The following is a 20,506-nucleotide window of genomic DNA, read 5'->3' as shown; positions in this document are numbered from 1 at the left end:
GGTAGCATTTGATTCCCGATAGTGATATTTATTGGTAGAGACGACTAGACCAACACATTGTTGGTTCCTTCTTTACTTCCAATATATATTTGACCTTTTGGTTATCCAAAAAATCTAACATATCTTATACTATTAGACCAATCTATTATTAGTTCTTTATGATGTACATTTATAATTATTGAAAAAGAGTTCCACTTAATTCTAAATTTCTTTTTCAAATTTAAAATTTCAAAAAACAATGTTTCACTAAGCCCCCACAAATTGTTGCAGCTGCTGCAACTATTTGTTCCTTATAAAATCTGGTGTAGTTCAATCCTCTAAACCCTTCTTCCCGAAATGGATCTCCTCCACCAATATCAAAACGACGACGTTCCTGACTCCCCTCTCCAAAACCCTAACTCACCGGACTCCTCCCCTCCCCGCCTTCTCCCTTCCCGCTCCGCCGCCCCCTCCGTCGACGACACCATGCTCTCCCTCGCCGTTAACCATAAATCCCTCTCTAACCCCATCGACCCCACTCAACACGCCGTCGCATTCAACCCTACCTACGACCAGCTCTGGTCCCCTATCGTCGGCCCCGCCCACCCTTACGCCAAGGACGGCATCGCTCAGGGCATGCGCAACCACAAGCTCGGTTTCGTCGAAGACGCCGCCATCGCACCCTTCCTATTCGACGAACAGTACAACACTTTCCAGAAATTCGGTTATGCTGCTGACCCCTCTGCTTCCGCTTTCAACAATTATGTCGGCGATTTCGATGCCTTACACAAAAACAACGCTGTCTCGGTTTACAATATACCAAAACACGAGCAGAAGAGGCGAAAAATCGAGGAGAAGTCGAAGCAGGAAAATGATGAGAATGAGGAGGAGGAGGGTGATGTTGGAGAAGAAATGGATAACCCGGCTTCAGAAGCGTGGTTATTGAAGAACAAGAAGAGTCCTTGGGCTGGGAAGAAAGAAGGATTGCAAGGTGAATTGAGTGAGGAACAGAAGAAATACGCCGAAGAATATGCGAAGAAGAAGGGAGAAGAGAAGAGTGGATTTGGAGGTGAAAAGGGTGAGGTTGTTAAGGATCAGAGTACTTTTCATGGGAAGGAAGAAAGGGATTATCAAGGTAGGTCTTGGATTGCGCCGCCGAAAGATGCAAAAGCGAGTAATGATCATTGTTATATACCTAAGAGATTGGTTCATACATGGAGTGGACATACTAAGGGTGTTTCCGCAATTCGATTTTTCCCTAAGTATGGGAATTTGATTCTGTCAGCAAGCATGGATACCAAAGTGAAGATTTGGGATGTTTTTAACTCGGGCAAGTGTATGAGGACTTACATGGGGCACTCAAAAGCAGTTAGGGACATTTGTTTTAGTAATGATGGGACTAAGTTCTTGAGTGCGAGTTATGATAAGAATATCAAGTATTGGGATACTGAAACTGGGCAAGTGATATCGACTTTCTCGACAGGGAAGATTCCTTATGTGGTGAAGCTTAATCCGGATGATGATAAGCAGAATGTGTTGCTGGCTGGTATGAGTGATAAAAAGATTGTTCAGTGGGATATGAATACGGGACAAATTACTCAGGAGTATGATCAACATTTAGGGGCTGTGAATACGATTACTTTTGTTGATAACAACAGAAGATTTGTTACTTCTAGTGATGATAAGTCTTTGAGGGTATGGGAATTCGGTATTCCTGTTGTTATAAAGTATATTAGTGAGCCACACATGCACTCTATGCCGGCCATTTCACTTCACCCCAACTCCAATTGGCTCGCTGCGCAGAGCTTAGATAACCAGATACTTATTTATAGTACCAGGGAGAAGTTCCAACTTAACAAGAAGAAGAGGTTTGCTGGACATATCGTGGCTGGTTATGCATGTCAAGTCAATTTCTCACCGGATGGACGCTTTGTTATGTCGGGAGATGGTGAGGGCAAGTGTTGGTTTTGGGATTGGAAGAGTTGCAAAGTGTTCAGAACTCTGAAGTGTCATGAAGGTGTTTGCATTGGTTCCCAGTGGCATCCTCTAGAGCAGAGTAAGGTAGCAACATGTGGCTGGGATGGGTTGATAAAGTACTGGTAAGTTATCTCTCATGCTATGCCATATTTAATTACAGAATCTTGTATGGTTTTCTTTTAGATATACTATGCTATCATAGTTGCTTCATTTATGCCAGTTTCTCTATTGTCTACTTTAGAATTTCATTCTTCTGTTTTTTCTAGCTAATTATATACTCTTTCTCAAGTTTAGACTTTATTTTCCTTATGATATCTCTTTTTGATTTATTAGTACTGAATGATAATAGGGCCAGAATGGTCGTTATCAGCTTGTTGGTCAAATAGTCTGTAGGAGACTTGGGAAGGTCTTTGAATAGAGATATTTAATATTTTACTGGGTGAGGTCACAGAAGAAAAATCTCTCCTTGTTCAACTTGTGTGGTCCTCCTGTCATACTCAAACTGTTCCTCCTTCTCATGTTAGGTTATAGTTGTTAATGACACACTGTTGGACATGCAATAGTGCTTGCCACAGGGCAGCAAAAACCTCATGTTGTGCAGGGTTCATGTTGCCTCTGTTTAGCGCATGCAACATGTGCCATTGTAATATTGTATGTTGTGTGGCAACATGAAAAATGACATCAATGTTAAAGAAATCTGTTAAAACCTATAGTAAGTAAATTTAATCACCTGGCTAGTAGTAGTAGCTCATTAGACCACCTTCACATTGGCAACACTTAGCCATTAGGAGCACAACCCCTAACCCATTCTACACTTATGTAGGTATTTGTGTAATCTGTCTCATCTTCTATTCTTCTTTTTTATTCATTTCTTCTTTGTTGTCTCTTCTCTATGAATGTGAAAGCAGGTGTGCTTTATGGCTGATGTAGATGGTTTTTCTAAGGGCTTAAAACTATGTACCCATATTGTAGAAAATAAGGCTATGTTTCTATTGTGTCTTTTGACTGGTATGATGATGAGTGTAATGACTATTGAACTCTTATGATGGGTGTATAAATGTATATGTAGGTTCTTAATACTTGAACTCTTGCAACTTTGACATTTCTATGTTTTACGTTTAATACATCTGAATTTTTGTTGATTGTTAAAATATATTTAATATACTGTGTGCTTGCACACCTGCACTTCAATGTTGCCACTTGCTTCACAGTGTGCAACAGCGCTGTGACCGCTGTCAGCTCTTGTTGCACCAGCATATTGTGTGCCATAAATAACTTAGGTTTGAGCTCACTGCTTCTGATTTATTTGTCTTTTAATTAATAGACCACAAGTAGCGTGTATCATCATCGGCTGTATTTATTTTACCATTGGCTGATTGACATACCCTTTAGTTTACATTTCAGAATGTTACTTTTAAAATTTAAAATCCCGGCTGAGAATCATATAGTCCTATATGCTATAGTACTAATTAATCTTGATATTTAATACATAGCAAAACACAATGTGATATAAAATAGGAGTAGTGATACTTGTCATTATAGAAGTTTGTTTGCAGTGAGTAGGCACATGTTTTGATTTGTCTAATACTCCATGATACTGAAAAATCATGATACACAATAAGATAGATGATTTGACATATTGATCCCTGCTTAGGGTGTTCCTCCAACAGCTTTGTTACCACTTTCTGACATCTAGTAGTCATATATCTCCACACATACACGCCTTTTGCTTTTATTCTTTATAAATCTATACCAACTGACTGTCTTGATTTAACTTTCTAGTTTCCGAATATGAGTGTTTACTAAGGCCTGTGTCTTTATGTTGGTTTGCAGGGATTAGTTTCTCCTGTCCAATGATGCCCATTGCTGGGATGAGTTGGGAGAAGCAGGAGTATATACACACTGCTCGGCCGCAAAAGGAGTACCAACTTACTGAATTTTCTTGTCGATGTGGTTTCCATTGGTTGACATTTCAATGTCTTGATTGAATATTATCCTGATATTTCACTTTTATGGTTCATCAAGATACTGTCACCAAACATTACGTGCTAACTGGAGCGTTGTAGTACCAGGCCAGAGAACCATTTTGCCATGCTTTTTAGACACTTTTGTACAATAGTCATTGAAGTTAAATATTCATCTTGTGAAAATCTGTCACATGTTACAGTTTTACGTTTTATGCTAGGGGTCTTGGAAATTTCCATTTAATGATCTAAAACAGTTCGGATCCAATGTGGTAATGGCAGTCATGAAGATTGTTGAATACACATACATGTCTAACAACTCAATATCATGTTGCTTAGCTGGTTTCTTGTATGGTGGCCTTATATGAGATTAGATTTTTCTGAGTTACTTTGTTTACCATGTTAGATTTTTCTGAGTTAGATTAGGTTTACTGCTTTTCTTCTTGATAATATTATCCTAATCTACTTCCACCTTCCTCTGAAATTTCCATAATCGTGTTCATTTCCATGTCATGTATGATGTTCAGTTCAGGATCTCCTCAAAGGTAGCAAGCACATCCACAATTTCTGGTTGCAACCCCAATATTATTTCCTTGCTCTATCCTATGATAATTATTGAGAATTTCTGACTAGAAATTTTCCATTCAGTTGTTGCTCAGATGTTGAGGCAACAACATCAAACTCTGAAAAAAAAACTATGATTAAATGAACAAGGACCAGAGAAGATTGCAGACGTAGTTAGATGCTTTTTTTTGCAAGGAATGATGAAATTCATTCATTCAAACAGAACTTAAATCTCCATAAATTACATCAACTCATGCAAAGTTAAACCTTCATAACTAAGCTTTGCCTATTTTGCAATAGTATTACACTATTACTATTAGCAGCATTATTACCTTTTCTAGGCACAAAACAGAACCTGCATTCATCAAACATGGTCTTCACCAGACTAATATCATCATAATCCCTCTAGTTCAGACATATCTGACACATCTTTGCCAAATCCTCTATTCCTCTTTCACAATCACCTTCTGCAATGATCTTTTTCCAATTGTGATGAGAACCAAAACATAGTCCTTCTACAACAAGAGCTTCAATTACAGTTGGGGAATAACAGGTCCACAGGGCAAAGAATTCACAGCTAAGTAAACAGCCATGTTCATCTCTAGCAATTAGTCCAATTCTTTTAAAAAGAATAAGCTGCCATTAAAATTTCAGATGGGTGCTTTCCTTCCCCTTTAACAATCATTTGGTTTCTCATGTCAATTAAACCAACAAATATCAAGAAACCAATCATTTAACGTCAGAAATATAATTCAATACATAGTCAAACCAGGAATAACAATCATTATTACTTAGATTCTAGCCAAAATATTAAAAAATCTTCATAAGAATTCCATGTTAAAACATATTTGCTCAACCTAATGTCCAGTCTCATTGTGCAGCACTATGAACCTCATAAACTGCAAGCATCTAAGTAAAGTGAGAGAGACAATGGGAACAGTGGGGTTATAGGTCTAAAGGGGTTAAAGCAAGAAAGTACAAACTGTAACCTTTGTTGTGAATTGCAGTTGGATTGAATTGCTTTTAGGTTCAATTAGAATACTTTCATGATGAGGTAGTAATCAGTAATTTTTGGTGTATCAATTAAGGGTGTAAATAAGCTAAACTATTTGTGAGTTATTTGAGTTTGATTCGCTAAATATTGGATCAAATTAACAAGTTTGAACTATGTTTGATCTTTATAGGCTAGACGTTAAGGATTCGTGAATAACTCATATATGTATTATTAAATTATATGCATATATATTATATCAATTATTATTTTATTTTGAGTAAATTAAAAGGACTTTGTTGAGTGTAAAAGTTATCTTAATTTTCTTTATTTTTTTTAATGCCAGGAAGTGTCACATTGTTGTTAATTGTTTATGTATTGTATTATAATTATCAATATCAAATTATATATCATTTCTAATTTTATGTGGTCTTCTAGTATAATGTTTGTTAATATTAAGTATTATGCTATAGATAAGTTAAATATGAGCTTAAAGTATTCAACTGGGTTTTATTCATTTACACTTTAGCACGTATGATATTTCTCAACCAACGACTTTAATGCTTTTTTATTTTTATGAATATAATAAGTCATCAAATAAGTCTTCTAATTTAACATTCTTTTTTCCATTTTTCAATGGAGAAATAGTATACTAAATGGGATATAATTACTTAAAAGTTGTCATCTTGGGGTGAAAAGCATGTTCTATGTTTATGAAATAGAGTTCGATATTATTTAAATTGGATATCTACTTATATGTATAATACAAATTATATATAGAGAGACTTTGTATTATAGTTATCTTAGTTACCTTCCAAAAATCTTCATTGATGGAGGCAGGGGATATGAGATTCATAAAGATATTTGTTATATATAACCATAATTGATTCTCTTAATCTATATTTATTTATACTTATACTATTAATAAAAATCAATAATGGATGATATGCTGACAGTGTAAGTACGTAGATTTTAAACTCTTGTTTCTATTGGTATGATTTTTTATATTAATAATTTAATATATCATTAATCTTCCACACATTCTATCTTTCTCAAGCTAAGAAGAACACACAATAACATAAAAAAACATCTAACAACTATGTAATGATTATTAAAGGCACAAAATGAGAAATCTGGATAAGTTTTATATATATCATATCAACTATCACAAGTTATCTTCTTAAATCTCCACTCTCTATTGAGTTTTTATATTACATTTCTTATATTTAACTTGTTTTTCTTAAATAATATAATATGAAGATGATACATTCTATAGCAGAAAAAATAAGAATGCCGGTGAGTCACTAACGATATGATAAACCATCTACTTACCCTAATTTAAATAAATTAATAAAAAGTAGTTTGTGAAAATATTATATAACAAACAAATAAATGCAGCACGTGGAAAGATTATATGATTTAATTCTCAAATAAATTGCTTGTCACCATAATAAAGCTACATGGCATGCACCCCACACATTTCTTTCCCTTCAAGTAGTTAAATTTGATATATGTAAATCAACCACAAAATTCTAAGACTCATGACTTCTACCCTAAGTAAGAACCTAAATTTTAAAACATCAAACTATTATTTCCGTCCATGCCAGGTGTAAAAACCTTTATGTAGATCACTAGAACCATTTATTCATGGCTTTGCATTGAAGGAATAGCCATATGTGAATTCACCTTCATACCCCAATAGACAAAGTCACAAAGATGTTCTTTCACTAAATCTGAAAGCAAAAGAAAACATAGGTAGCTCATTCAGTTGAACAACATATGACCATTACACTAAAAACCATGCTGATCAACAAAACAAAGACATCAGCATATTTATGATCTTAAAAAGAGGGATCCAACAATAAAACATGCAGAAACAGCAATGTTAACTGTTAAGTCATGTGATTTTACTCATTATGAAATATAATTCAGCTCATGCAAGAAAGCTATCATTTTTGGTGAAGGACAAACATAAACACAAAGAAAATGTTTAGGTTGTTGGCAGGACATGGTCCAATGTTGGGCAGCATCAAAAAACTGAAATCATTTATGCCTTATTAATGGTGGAAGGATAGCTATGTTTCACCTCTCGGTTTGAACATGACAAAATTATAGAAACAAACCATCTTCTAACCTTACATTGTCACACAGACTCCAATTAGCTCTCATGCATTTTACGTCTAGAATGTGAATTTAGCAAGATGCATATCAACTCTAGCTTATAGGTAAAGATTGGATACCATAACACATGTTAACAATTTAGGTATTTTGGGTTTATCATACAAAGTTATAGAGAAATAAGGCAAAATTCAAAACCAAAGGACTCAAGCTTGAAGGATAAGCCATGCAATGCTTATGGTAATGAACGTTGAGCATTAAAGAGCTAAGGAGGGCAGAAGCTCAGTGTTGCAGAGATGAGGAAGTTGCAAAGAATAAATGGACATAGAAGACAAAATGAGGAATCAATGCATTTCAAAGAAAATAAGGATAGTAATGCTTAGGGTCTGTTTGCGAGTTGGTTTTAGGAGGGTGATGGAGAGAAAGGAAAGGCTTGAAAGAAATTGTGTTATATATTACATATAAACCACTAAAACATATTTCTACTACTAATCTAGGTCAAGTACTACTGTAGAACAACTACTACAAGCTCAGTCCAATAAAACCAACAAAACATTACACTCCTGATATTATAACACTATACTTGGCTGTTTTTTTATTATGAACATGTCTTCATTTCATTTCATTTCTTGAATCTCCATGAATGACAATGCATGTGTCCTGAAGATAAAATAAATTGAAAATGCATGCACTCACGAGAGACAATGAGAGAGTAGTACCTGGTTATTCATATAGCTCAGTGAACCCTGATGAACAAGCTGTAATAATATACAAGATCGAGAGAAATCATACTAATTAATGAACTAAACCTTATTTGAAAATCACCAGAATACAAATTTTTAAGCCCAAAAAAGATTCCATGAAGGTTATGCTATCACACCTGAGAATTTTGACCTGCAAGGCCAGCTTGATCTCGTCTAGCAGATCCATCACCACTTCTCACAGATCCTTTAGTATCACCCTATCAAAATTCATGGTTTATCAACACTGCCATTTATATTGGATAAATAAACACAATTAAGCAAAGGGGAGGATTAACTAACCTCAATCTGTGATAATCGCACACATGTCAAAATCACCAACCGGATAAAAAGGAAAAGGAAACAGTCACATAAAAATAAAGCCATAAGAAACACTATCAGAACTTCAACATTACAATGAGAGAATAAAAAAAGAAAGCTTGATGAATCCTTTCATTGAAAATTCCCCCATTAACCACCTCAATATTGAAAAGGAAAAAAAAAACCATAGAAAATATTTTCATATTAATTTATGCAGTATCTATATAATGAAAGGTTATATATAAGAAATTACCTCCCTGTACCTATGCAGGTACACCTTAAGTGGCTCAATGTAGTCTTCAAATCCTAAAGTGGCCATAGCCCATAGCAAATCATCTCCATTTATAGTCTTTCTCTTCTCTCTCTGGCATTTCTCACTCGCCCTGCAAACCAATTAACATAAACAAACATCATATCATGCCACTAACACACAATTATAGCAACATCGAGTAAGAAAGATTCCGGGACGGACTCGCTAGTAATGAAACTAATGAATTCAGAAACACATTCTTGCATAGTGTCCTTAGCATCTTTAGCAATCTTTCCATTGGCAGGAAGGCCTTTCTTGATAATGCGGCTGATGTTGGCAATTGGCAGGAACCGGTCTTGCTCCCTTGCGGCGGAGGAACAACCGTGAGGACTCTGATCACCTCCGCTTTCGTGATCATCGTGTGGTGGACTAGTCGCTTCCGCCATAACACAAACCCTAAAATCAATTCAAATTAGAAATCATGAATATGAAGATAAAGAAATGATTTTTATAGTAAATTGATGCATGAAATTAAAGATGGAAATTAAAATATGGTGATACCTGAAATGAAAATTGATGGGTGAAATTGAATGGTGAAGGTGGTGGTGGGTTTGTATTTGGCGCGTTGAGAATGAGAGAGGTGATTGGTGGATCTGGGTTATCAAGAGGGTTTTGATTTTTCCCTATTTTGGCGTATCTCTTCAATCACAACCGTTCAATCTCTTTTTCCTTATTTATAGGTTTTACTTTTAGGGTTCAAAAACCTTTTTCCATTATCCTCCTTCGGAATGTACTATTTACTAAAATATTTTTGAGAACTCCACATCATCATATCATAGAGAGGATTCATATAAGTTATCTTAGTTTAACTAGTTACTATTTTTTGGTTGGTGAGCATAATTTGACCCTAATATTTTAACTAGTCGGATTTGAATATAGTTAGTTTCATTGGTTCTAGAGTCAAGTACAAAGATCCAATCAATATTTGGGATCAGACTTTTAAAAAATATCTCGATAAATATTTAGGACTGAATAAGGAACAAACATTATCTGACTCAACCACACTCATGTTCACCCCTAAGATTCTAAGTAAATAATGAATGAGAGTTGAGACGAGCGATTGATTTTAATATATCTGTTCTTTTTGACTTTTTTATATGAGCAAAATTGTTGAACCAACTAGCTGGTTTTGAAGCAGTTCAACTGAGTTTTTAATAGTTTAAGTAAATCGACTAGCAGGACAATATTTTGGACTTTACAAAGTCCTTTCCCTATTTGGTCCCGATTGGAATAGTTGAACTATCCAATTTAGTCTAAGTAATATTATTTACAAATTACTAGAAAATAATAGTAATCCATAGTGATGGAACATTTAGGATTTATTATTCATATCCATATTCACATCAATTTGTGTGTATCATGTAGTGTACGCATACCCCAATAAACTAAAGATAATTATATACTTGTATACTTGGTAATATTCAATTATATAAAAATAATCATTACATAATAATAAAATTTGTATACAGTAAATTTGACAATTCATTCACTACGTTTAGCTTTAATTTTTTATTTAAAATGGCATTTTGACATTTTTATTAATTGTAAATTCTCGTGTAATGGTACCTTTCATTTCCAGAATTCTATTATGCAAGGTTGTAAAATCCGAGCCGGATGTAAAACCGGCAGATGTCTCATATTAGGTTTAAACAGTTAAATCGTTTAGTTTGACTAGGTAATTCCATACATAATTAATAATTTTTATCTATAAATATATAGTCATATATAAATGTAAAACTTTATATAGTTAATAATTATGTATAAAAGAAATATTATAATAATGTTCCTTTTTATTTTTATTTTTAAGTGAATGTCCGGTTAACTTCTCGGGTTAATTCGGTTTAACATGGTCGGACCAGAATTTCCCCAGTTCAAAGCGGTCAAACTCTTATTCAGTTAAGTCTGCAATACAAAGCCGTTTTCAAGTCTAGTCAGCAGTCAGACTGGTCGGACCGTCCGGTCCAGTCCCGTTCTCACAACACTCTACTATAAACACCAACTGAAGTGACGTCATGTCATTAACAACGGCTGCAGATATGGTCTAATAAGAAAACTGTGATGTGGATATGACATGGTCAACACGTGGTTATCTCTTATTTATTTGTTACAACAGTCTGGTCAATTACCGGAATAATAGAACTATAATAAATAATTAATTATTCAATAAATCAATTACCGGAATAATAGAACTATAATAAATAATTAATTATTCAATAAATCAATTCCTAAATGATTTGTAAAATGATAAGTGACAATAACAAAATATAGGTTTCTGAAAAACTTTTTTCCATATTTTAATTATATGAAAATATAAAATTAGTAACTATCCTTTATTGTTAATTTATTGGCTATTTTACCAGTGTTGTAAGAAATGGACCGTATTGGACAATCCGATAGTTTGACCGCTGACCAGACTTGAAAACGACTTGGTTTATCGTCTTAATCGAGTGAAAGTTGAACCACTTTGAACCGGAGAAATTTCGGTTCAATCGTGTTAAACCCAATTAAACCATATTAACACTGGAAGTAAACCGGACGGTTCACTTAAAAATTAAAAAATTGAACTCTACTCTAATATTTTATTTCACTTCAGTCCAAAAAAAGAAGAGACATTACTTCAATTATTATACATGATTATTAATTATATAAAATTTTACATTTATATATAATTATATATCTATAGATAAAAAGTATTAATTATGTGTAAAATCATTCGGTCAGATCAAACGGTTTAACCGGTTAAACCTAATACGAGAAGTCTTTATTTGAGTTTTACATTGTATTTTACTCTCTGGAAAATGTAATTTACCTAAGGAAAGAGTATAAAATTTGTGTACTAACAGTGAAAAGATTTATACACAGTCAGTGCATTATCCATCATTCATTTGCAATACTTTTATTTAAAAGTCAATGATGACTAAAAATCAATGTGGATGATGTAGTGACAGTATAAAAATCTTTTACACTGTCAATGTATATATCTTTTCCCTAAAGAAAGAGTGTAAAATGTGTGCACCGATAGTGTTGTAGATGAATCTGGATTTACTTACCTTTTAAGATGGTGATACATGTTAAGAAAAAAAATCATTGATTATGATTTTATAGTAAAAATAAATTCAAATTTTAATAAAAAAAAATAAAAAATTCCTAAATATCTTTCTCTTTTCCTTATCTTCAACAATGAAAGTGAACTTCATGAAAAATCCTTTGCAACTATAGGTACTGAGGAAGGAATTTAGGAATTTTAGAGTAAGTTCACTTTCAGTGTTGATGTGAAGAAAATGAGGAAGTGATTTAGGGATTTTTTATTTTTTTAATTAAAATTTGAATTTATTTTTGTTGTAGAATAATAACCATAGTTATTAAAACTGTATCGTACCGGCCGGTTCAACCGGAAAACCGGTGAACCGAGCCTCTAACCGGTACGGTACAGGTGTTGAACCGGCCAATATCAAAACCGGTGAACCGGCCGGTATTTTACTAAACTGGCCGGTTTATACACATATTTTTTTTTTTTTAAAAAAAAACTTAAAAACTTAAAAATTCATTACAATTGACACATCTTTCCAACCATTTTTCAACCCTTCAAGGCACATACTTCCAAGACATACTTAGATTACACATTCTGGTTCCTAACGTGACATTTGTGTAATCTTGGAGTACTGTCTGAAGATAGGATTTAGTAGAAAAAGTATAATATTCATATGAGACAACTTTGACTCATTGGTGTTAAATGTTAAAACTCCAAATTTATTTGTTTTGTAGAATGAGTTGTGAACTTATGTCATTTATTTATATTTTGCGGTTGTTAAGTGATACTTTTGGTTTGATATATGTTTTTTAATTTAGACTTTGAATTTGTTAAAGACTTAAAGTTGTTTATTTATGTGAATTTTGAGTACATTATAAATATTGATTATAAATTTGAGCTACCTATTTGGAATTTTTTTTGTTATAGGTTTATATATATAAATATAAGTAGGTATGCCCGGTTTAACCGGCATGCGGTTTAATTACTGAACCACTGGTTGAACCACTGTACCACTATACCAGTACCCTGACCGGTTTGATAACCGGTACGGTTTTAACAACACTGATAATAACCATTGATTTTTATCTCTTGTCATTTGTTATCATCTTGGAAGGTGTTGGCCTCTCCACCACAAAGAGGTTCTAGATTATTATAGATGTGTTCTTAAACTTAAAGTATGATCTATTATTTCAATGGCTTTAGCTCATGACTTTCTAATTGTCTTTGAGTGAGGATTTAATTAAAAAAAATTCTTAAAAATATAAATTAATTTTTTATAAATTTGATTAAATAGAGACATAGAGCTAAAGAAGCAATGAAGTGGGTTGGTTCATGGATATACTACAAGTGCTAAATTTACTAGCCAAGGCCAACCAAACTAGGGCAACAACCACCAAAATTGTTAGACTTGTACCAATTATTGAAGGCTGGCATTACACAAAATGAGATAATTTGTTTTGACATGTAGATTTAGCAAGTCTTTATCCACTGCAATATGAATTCCTCAACTTAACGCAAGAAACATGCAATATCAACATTCACTTTATAAATTGCATATCATGAACAAGTGCTCAATGGTCTCAGGTTCAGGTTCGAAATGCAGCCATGCAGGCATTCTTTGGGAACATAAACACCTATTTGGTTCAGGTTCGCTCTCACCTGAAGAGCATTATTGAGAACTCTCCACACCAAGTTTTTTATGTTGAAAAATTAAAGATGGGGAAGTTACTTAAAGATAAATACTATCATCTTTCAATTAATATTATTCATCTCAAATCATCAAGATGATAATTTAATAAAGTAAAAGTATACTTAGAATATATTCATAGAAAATATAAGAATAAACTTCAAATTTTGTCTAGAACATATAAGTTTTATTTAGGCATAATTGCTATTGATGACTTAAGTTCTCTCATCTCTAAGATGAGATGTTAGAACAAAAAATTAATTGATGCATATGACTTGTGGACCATAACCTTATTTATGAGAAGTATGTCTTCTTTCATGAATGGTGATATATCTTTGAATTCACTTTCTCTGAATTTACACTCATGTAAAGTATTTTCCTTTAGATTCAAACTATTTAATGAAGATTGATGTTCCACACTTTTCTTATTTATAATTTTGTTCATCATGAAAATAGAAATTAGACATTTGTTATATACATAATAATTTTTAAGACACAATTATGTTCATTGATCATAAATTTTACTTGAATTATATCAATTTAATTTAACTAATTAACATAATACAACTCAATTTATTAGAACATGATGATCCATATTGATATGATAGGAGATGAATATAGAAGAAGAATAAGAGAATTTGTAGAATAGAATCAAAAGTGAAAATTGCATGTATTTCATTGATTGAATAAAAATCACTTAAAATGTACATTTATAGGATAAAAAATATATCATCCTCTTAAAACAATCTAACAAATAACATAACTAAAAGTTGTTAACTAAAAATGACAAAGCAAATTTGCTCGAATTCCAAGCAATGTGGTCAATTTGTGAGAAGTGTTTGATACAATGTCTAAGTGAACTCTACTACTTAAATTTTGGCCAGCTTGGTCACTAATCTTGATCTTGCTTATGTCCTCTTGATCAAAGGTAAAATTGTCTTGGTCATGAGCCTTTTGTATGGTTGAGTCTGCTTCTCCAATGCTTGAATCAGCCTTGCCAATCCTGGGTCACAATTGATGTTTTGTCTCCTTGATTTCTGAGCATAGTTGGCTTGGTTATTTTGTCCAAGGTTGATGCAGTCTTCTTGAGCCACATCTAATTCCACATGAGCATCATATTATGACATCCCCTACAAGGTGGATTACATATGTCATGAAGGCCAAGCTTGGATGATAGAGGATATAATTTGGTAGGAACAATGGCCTTAGTGAAGATATCTGCAACCTGAAATTTAGTAGAAATAAGCATCAAGTGAGTAATACCATCCAAAACTCTTTCTCTAATTGAGTGACAATCCATTTCAATGTGTTTTGTTCTTTCATGGAACACATGATTGGCTACAATATAGAGAGCAGACTGATTATCACAATACAAAACAATAGGATTAGTGTTTAAGATAAGTACACCAGTGAGAAGATAAGATAACCATTGGGCTTCACAGACTACAAGAGCAAGAGCTCTCTGTATTTAGCCTTGGCAGAGGATCTTGAAACAGTCCTCTGCCTTTTGCTTTTCCATGAAATGAGGGATTCACAAATGTAGAAATAGAAACCAATTATAGATCTTTTGGTGGCAATGCAAGCCCTTCAAGCTAATTTATGTGTTGTTGGTAAAAATGACCCTTTTCCAGGAGCATTTTTTAGGTATCTAAGAATTATTAGCCTATCATTATAGCGATCCATGGTGGGTTCGGATAAAAATTGGCTTAGGTGACTCACTACAAAGGATATGTCACTTCTAGTGTGAGTAAGGTAGATTAGTCTTCCTAATAACATCCTATAAGCAATATGATTGTGATAATTGGGTCCAAAATTGCTATGAAGTTTTGTAGTATTGTCCATAAGTGTAGGAGCAGGCTTGGCTGTAAGTAGCCCCGCATCTTGAAGAATATCAGGAGTGTACTTCCTTTGGCAGAGATTAATCCCTCTTTTAGTCCTGACAACTTCCATTCCAAGGAAGTACTTTAAAGTTCCAAGATCCTTAATACTGAACTTCTTGTCAAGAAGTTGCTTAACAAACTGAATTTCCTTCAGGTCATTACCTGATAAAACTAAGTCATCTACATATACTAGTATGACTGTAAAAGAATGGTGTGAGTTCTTAATAAACATTGAATAATCAACTCTAGATTGAGTGTAACCATTCTGCATCAAAACATCACTTAATTTAATATTCTATTGCCTACTAGCTTGTTTAATCCATATAAGGATTTTTGAAGTTTGCATGCTTTAGTTTTATTAGCAATGTTTAGGCCTTCAAGGACTTTAATGTAGACTTCCTCAAGTAAATCTCAATGTAGGAAGGTTGTGTTAACGTGAAGTTGATGAAGGTACCAATCCTTGATGGATGCTAAGGCAACAACAACTTCAATAGTAGTAAATTTTACAACAGGATTAAAAGTGTTTAAGTAGTCTATGCATGTTATTTGAGTATAACTTTTAGCCACTGATCTGGCATTATGCATATCAATGGTTTTATCAGGATTGTGTTTAGTTTTAAAAATCCATTTACACCCTATGGCTCTTTTCTTCTCAGGGAGATTTATAATGATCCAGGTCTTATTTTTATTTAGAGCTTGTAATTCATCTTTTATAGCATTTATCCAGTGTTGGTATTGAGTGGCCTCATTATAATCACTAGGTTCAGATATGAATGAGATGTTAAGGATGAAACTTTTATGTGTAGCAGATAGCTTTTGGCAAGACATGACAGATGACAAAGGGTATCTGATATGAGTGTCATTACTGCAAGAGTTCGTCAAAGTGCAACGATAGTCTTCTAAGTCTAGGAGGTCTTCTTTGTCGGCTAGAAATCCTAACAGTATTACTCTAATCCTCATTGGGAGTAATGTCAACAACCTCATACGATTAATCCATTTAGGCATAGAAGAATGGTACATCAGGGCTCTTGCAACACCAATAGTGTGTTGATGTTTCCTCTCCACAACACCATTTTGTTGTGGAGTCTCAACACAACTAGTCTAGTGTAGAATCCCTTTTGAGTTATAGAACTCATTTATTTTGAATTCCATATCATTATCAGATCTTATGCACTTCAAAACAATATCAAATTGAGTTTCAATTAGAGTAACAGAAGATTTTATGAAGGTTGCAGCTTCAGACTTATTTCTCATGAAAAACAATCAAGTATGTCTAGATTTATTATCTATAATAGTTAAGAAGCATCTTTGGCCTAATGTAGAGGGAATGGAAACAGGTCCCCATATGTCAACATGGATAATATCAAAAACAAACTCAGACATGCTAGTGTTGTTTTGAAAAGTCAATTTCTTTTGTTTAGCAAAATGACAAGCATCACAGGGTTTATTTACAAAATCCTGATGAATGAAAGAGAATTGTTTACTGAGAGTATAAATCTTAGCACTAGAGGGATGTCCAAGCATATTATGCCAAATATCACTATTCATAGAAGTCACTATGTTTACACACTAATTAGGCAGTGAAGATAGACTTTCAGAATTAAGAGTATATAGTCCTCCATTTTCTTCAGCTGCACCAATCATCTTCAATGTCATTTTCTCCTATATTTTGCAATTGGTTTTAGAGAAAATCATAGAGCAATTGAGGTTCTTGGTAAGCTTGAAAACAAAAATCAGGTTAAAAGAGAACTCAAGTATATAAAACACATTAGTCAAGTAGAGATCACTAGAGAACATGACAGTTCCTGATATTGTGGTGGTAATTTGACTTCCATAAGACATTTTAATGATAATAGGATCAATTTTCTTGAATAATTGGTATCTTGACAAGGAGTGATAGATGTGATCTGTTGCTCCTGTGTCAATTATCCAATCATCATTATGTAATGTATTAGCTATATTGTGAAGATTACCTGGAAATTGTTGCTTACCTAAGTCACCCAAAGAAACAGTATTGATTTGATTATTGGTGTGATTTGAAAGTTCCTTTAACATAGCCAATATGGCTTTGTGTTGATTAGGGGTAAAGCTAATGTGATTGCCTTCTCCATTGTGTGCACTTATTGTATCATTATCAGCAGAGCTATTTACATTGTTGATATTCCTATTAAACTTGCAGTGAGGAGGGAAGCCATGTTTCTTGTAGCATACATCTATGATGTGGCTTGGTTTATTGCAGAATGTACATACCTTTGAACTTGATCCTCTTCCTCTTATGCTACCAGTGTTAGAGCTTCTTCCCATTCCTGATTGATTGATGTTTCCCCGTAAACTTCTTCCTATCTTCTTCTTCCAACAAAGCTATTAGTGGTGTTATTGGAGATTTTTGGTTCATCCAAGGGGAGAGCAAATTTTCTTTCTTGCTGCATAAGCAAAGAAAAAACCTTATTTATACTTGGTAGGGGATCCATGAACATTATTTGAGATCTTACACCCGAATATTGCTCATTAAGTCCCTTTAGACATCTTATCACGTAGTCTTCTTCCATGTAGGATTTGCTTTTACAAGTGCATGATGTGAGAGACCTAAAGTTGTCTAATTCTTGGCAAAGGCCTTTCAATTGAGTATAGTATTTGTCTATAGACTGATTCCCCTGCCTTGTAGTGTATAGTTCTTCTTGTAAGTCATAGATGCGAAATATTTCACCTTGGTAATACCTTTCTTTGAGATCTTTCCATATGTCATATGCAGTCTCAAGCCATGAAATACTCTGCACAATAGAACGATCCATGGAGTGATTGATCCAAGACATTACCAAGGTATTGCACCTATCTCATGCTCCAAAATTGGGATCATCAAGGACTTGGTTTGGGCAAGGTACCATCCACGAATTGTAGCTTGTTCTTTGTCTTAAGAGCCATTAATATGTCCCTTGATCAGGAATGATAATTTGCTCCTGTTAGGTGGTCCTTGACCAGACTGCATCATGGGCTCTCATTTGGATGCAAGAAATAATGACTAAAAGGATCAGCAAGAGAATTCATGATGGTTAATGTATTGGACCATTCTAAATGAGGTACAAAAAGAAATGTAGAGGAAAAGGAGAAGGAAAAGATTGTTCATGCACAGCAGAGCGTCAATTGATGCTCTAATACCATATTAGAACATGGTGATCCATAATGATATGATAGAAGATGAATATAGAAGAAGAACAAGAGAATTTGTAGAATAGAATCAAAAGAAGAGTGAAAATTGCATGTAGTTCATTGATTGAATAAAAATCACTTAGAATGTACATTTATAGGATGAAAAATACACCATCCTCTTAAAATAAACTAATAACTAACACAACTAAAAGTTGTTAACTAAAAATGACAAAGCAGAAATACAATTAGTCACGTGAGATTATAGTTGCTTGAATTCCAAGCAATATGGTCAAATTTGTGAGAAGTGTTTGATGTAATGCCTAAGTGAACTCTGCTACTTAAATTTTGGCCAGCAGGGTCACTAATCTTGATCCTGCTTATGTCTTCTTGATCTTGATCCTGCTTATGTCTTCTTAATCTTGATCCTGCTTATGTCTTCTTGATCCGCATGAGCACCATATTTTGACACAATTAAAGATTTCTAACATTTAAACTTATGACAAAATCAATTTTTATCTTAACTATATACATCGGCTACACATATTTTTATGACATATGAACGAACTTAGTTGCATGATTTCAAATTAAATTGTATAGTTAGAATTCGTGATTTGTGAGGTTCCAACTGATCCAATCTTTCAGATTTTTATAAAAAAATGAAAAAAACTAAACCTGCCTAACTGTATAGGCACCAAAGCAGACCCATATACTCTTCTGTCTGCACAATCTCTAGAAGTAAATGTTGATGGTTCTATTATCACCCATAATGGCAAGGCTTCCTGTGGTGGTCTCATTTGCTAATCACGTAATGGTTTTATTTATGGATTCACAAATAATTTAGGAATATGTTATATTTCTTTAGTTAAATTATGGGCTGCTTTTTATGTTCTAGAATTGGCTTTTGATTCTGGTTACCATCATATTTTCTTTGAGATTGAACTCAAAGATCGCAGTTAAGTTCATCCAATAGGGTTATCCTAGAGACCGCATGTGTAATCCTATTGTAGAAAGAATTGTGAGGCTTACTTATTCAGATGGATTAGTTCACTTAGCTTCAACCATATTTATAAGATGTACATTGTTCACGGTTATATTCTTTTCACACATGACCACTCAATACCGTAGGGGCATCATGTATTCAAAAGATCACATATTCCAAAACTATCCCTAACCATGTCATATCTAATAAAATTTTGACATTTCTTACAAAAGTTTGAGTAGTGGGAAATAAAATTAAAGTTATATATTATTTTTATTACGTGTTAAAATTTCATTGGATGAGATATGGTTGGAGACATAATTTTAGGACATGTGATCTTCATCTTCATTCCATAGCATGCCTCATTTCCTTTTTCTTGCTCTAGTAGTGAACTCCAGCTATATCTCTTTAACACTATGATAAAATAATTATATCAACCATGCAACAATACAAATCGACTAAAACATGTCAAAAACGGTTATACCTACTTATTTCTAATTAAATCGTACCCATTGGTCAAATTTCATTTAAAATTACAATATTCTATTAAACAAAATTTTATCAAAAAGTGTTATGGTAGAGGATCAAATACAATCACTAATTTTTCTTATACTTCTAAAAAGTGTTCTATCATAAAATCACATTTTATTTTATCAAATTGTGTAAGTAAAAGTATTATCAACTTCTTTATAAGTTTGTTGACATTAATATTAATATTAATATAATATATATATATATATATAATTTCACTAGTTTGTAATTTAATTAGTAAAACACTGGTTAGACCAAGTAAAGTACAATATTAACAAGATTGTATG

The 20,506-nt window shown here is 33.4% G+C and overlaps 2 protein-coding genes across 4 annotated transcripts; one reads left to right on the top strand and one right to left on the bottom strand.

Moving 5' to 3' along the window:
• LOC109359456 (pre-mRNA-processing factor 17-like) lies at positions 254-4,298 on the top strand. 2 transcript variants are annotated; one of them, XM_019604129.1, is made up of 2 exons: positions 254-2,078; positions 3,790-4,298. In XM_019604129.1, the coding sequence occupies exons 1-2, from the start codon at positions 337-339 to the stop codon at positions 3,794-3,796; spliced, it is 1,749 nt and encodes a 582-aa protein (XP_019459674.1). In that variant the 5' UTR covers positions 254-336; the 3' UTR covers positions 3,797-4,298. The 2 variants fall into 2 exon arrangements, with proteins under 2 accessions (XP_019459674.1, XP_019459675.1); XM_019604130.1 differs by lacking the exon at positions 3,790-4,298 and having other exon boundaries at positions 254-2,082.
• On the bottom strand, positions 6,869-9,644 carry LOC109359123 (nuclear transcription factor Y subunit B-1-like). 2 transcript variants are annotated; one of them, XM_019603667.1, is made up of 7 exons: positions 9,466-9,644; positions 9,127-9,364; positions 8,908-9,037; positions 8,637-8,642; positions 8,474-8,554; positions 8,313-8,351; positions 6,869-7,208 (listed from the first exon to the last, which is right to left on the bottom strand). In XM_019603667.1, exons 2-7 carry the CDS (start codon positions 9,348-9,350, stop codon positions 7,203-7,205), a joined length of 486 nt encoding a protein of 161 aa, XP_019459212.1. In that variant the 5' UTR covers positions 9,351-9,364; positions 9,466-9,644; the 3' UTR covers positions 6,869-7,202. The 2 variants fall into 2 exon arrangements, with proteins under 2 accessions (XP_019459212.1, XP_019459211.1); XM_019603666.1 differs by having other exon boundaries at positions 9,127-9,360; positions 9,466-9,643.

This window comes from Lupinus angustifolius, chromosome LG11 (genome assembly GCF_001865875.1).
Source record: "Lupinus angustifolius cultivar Tanjil chromosome LG11, LupAngTanjil_v1.0, whole genome shotgun sequence".
Classification (NCBI taxonomy): Eukaryota; Viridiplantae; Streptophyta; class Magnoliopsida; order Fabales; family Fabaceae; genus Lupinus; species Lupinus angustifolius.
Note: the sequence above shows the minus strand (reverse complement) of the source record. Positions and strands in the feature narration are given on the sequence as shown.

What these genes read in the sequence shown, in the direction of transcription:
- LOC109359456 (XM_019604129.1), top strand. Translation starts at nt 337, where the DNA reads ATGGATCTCCTCCACCAATATCAAAACGACGACGTTCCTGACTCCCCT.
- LOC109359123 (XM_019603667.1), bottom strand. Translation starts at nt 9,350, where the DNA reads ATGGCGGAAGCGACTAGTCCACCACACGATGATCACGAAAGCGGAGGT. An exon ending in ATTAGTTTCATTACTAGCGA is followed by an intron (nt 9,038 to 9,126) that starts GTCCGTCCCGGA and finishes ATTGGTTTGCAG; the next exon opens with GGCGAGTGAGAAATGCCAGA. An exon ending in TTGCAGGTCAAAATTCTCAG is followed by an intron (nt 8,352 to 8,473) that starts GTGTGATAGCAT and finishes ATATTATTACAG; the next exon opens with CTTGTTCATCAGGGTTCACT.